General features: G+C 34.2%; 1 protein-coding gene across 1 annotated transcript in view; it reads left to right on the top strand.

Annotated features, from left to right (window-relative positions):
- Positions 1-250: 250 nt before the first annotated feature.
- The window catches only part of LOC106870194 (uncharacterized), a 13,919-nt gene continuing 12,664 nt past the window's right edge, over positions 251-1,505 (top strand). Inside the window, exon 1 of the mRNA XM_014916200.2 lies at positions 251-613. Within this exon, the coding sequence (XP_014771686.1) occupies positions 571-613 (43 nt within the window). The 5' untranslated portion in view covers positions 251-570. The remainder of the gene's footprint in view (positions 614-1,505) is intronic.

Genomic DNA, 1,505 nt, shown 5'->3' with positions numbered 1-1,505 from the left:
AAAATTTGAATATAAAAGGTTAAAATAAAGCTGAAATTGTTAACGAGAATATAATCTGTTTGTAAAATCACAAAACCTAACCGAACGTAGAAAAACAATCATTTCTTCTCAACCCACTTCCTATGATCGTATTCATTTGTGACACCATTAATGCTGTTTGTTCATAGAAGCTTGTCCTTAACGTATCTCTGCGTGTCGTGCATTCTTATTTGATAGTTGAAGCAAATAACAGGTAAAATGTATGAAATTGATCCTCTTATATATATGTACAAACCTTTGACGTCACAATAAACTTTGTGCATAGCATCGGTCATCTATATGAACATAAACCAAAACAGAAAAAGCTGACCCATGAGGTTCGCAGAAATGGGTTGTCATGCATGGTCGCATTTATTTGCTATTTACTAAACTTCATATTGCCATACACTTGCCTCACACTTTTAGTCTTCTTGTTTTCGGCGTATATTTCGACCTTGTCTCGAACAAAAGAAACATTTCTCACACTAGGACGATTTAGTCAGTTATAACTTGCACAAAGTTTTATCTATTCAAATAATTTTTACAGGCAACATGGAGGTTTACCTACCTCATACAATTCGCTATGGTTTTACAAGTAAGTATATTCTTTTCCTACTTACGGCGTTAAAATTCAGCCATAACTCGGGCACTACGTTCCAAATTTTCTTTTCGATGTTTATAGCCCTATTAGTTTGGTCATGTAATCAGTTTATCAACCTCTATTTATTGAAGGGCTATGTATCGTAAATATGACAAGATAGATTACATGTTTTAACGAGCCTTTTTATCAAACATCACCTCAACACTTCATACGCATCCCACCACACCATAAACACACATACATGCACATATACATTTAGGCCTCTGGACCAGCCTAAATAAGCTGCTGCTTTATCGTTTTGATAAATTCTCCGGATAGTTACCCAACACCAGTATATACACTCAAATATATTTGTAAATGTTAGTAAAAGTAATATTTTAAAAAAGTATTCAAATCATAACTGCTTTGTACTTTTATCTCTTTTATCGTTGATGTTTCTAATCCTTCAAAGTTTCATCTGGAGGATGAAGTGATGTCAGCATATGTTGTTATCATGTTATCACTTCAGAGTGCCTAATATTCATCAACCGGAGATTGACGAAAATTAATCTATGTACTCTGTACAGGATATATTGTTTATGCTGCCATACTCTTGCTGCATACGTCTCTCTCATTCCAATTTAAGTGTATGTATGTATATATATATATATATATATATGTGTGTGTGTGTGTGTAATAAATGAAGGAATGTATGGTAAATAAACAAACGAAATAACGTATTCTGAATGTAAAAACGAACTGGAGACAAATACAGAAAGTCCGTAATTCTTCATCAGTTATCGACTGACGAAATACACTGACACACAGACACACGCGCGCACACACACGCACACATGTATATACGTGCATATGTAGCCACGTATGTATATGTATGTATGTGTGTGTG

This window comes from Octopus bimaculoides, chromosome 4, assembly GCF_001194135.2.
Source record: "Octopus bimaculoides isolate UCB-OBI-ISO-001 chromosome 4, ASM119413v2, whole genome shotgun sequence".
NCBI lineage: Eukaryota > Metazoa > Mollusca > Cephalopoda > Octopoda > Octopodidae > Octopus > Octopus bimaculoides.
The sequence above is the reverse complement of the archived record's forward strand: the minus strand, read 5'-3'. Positions and strand labels throughout refer to the sequence as shown.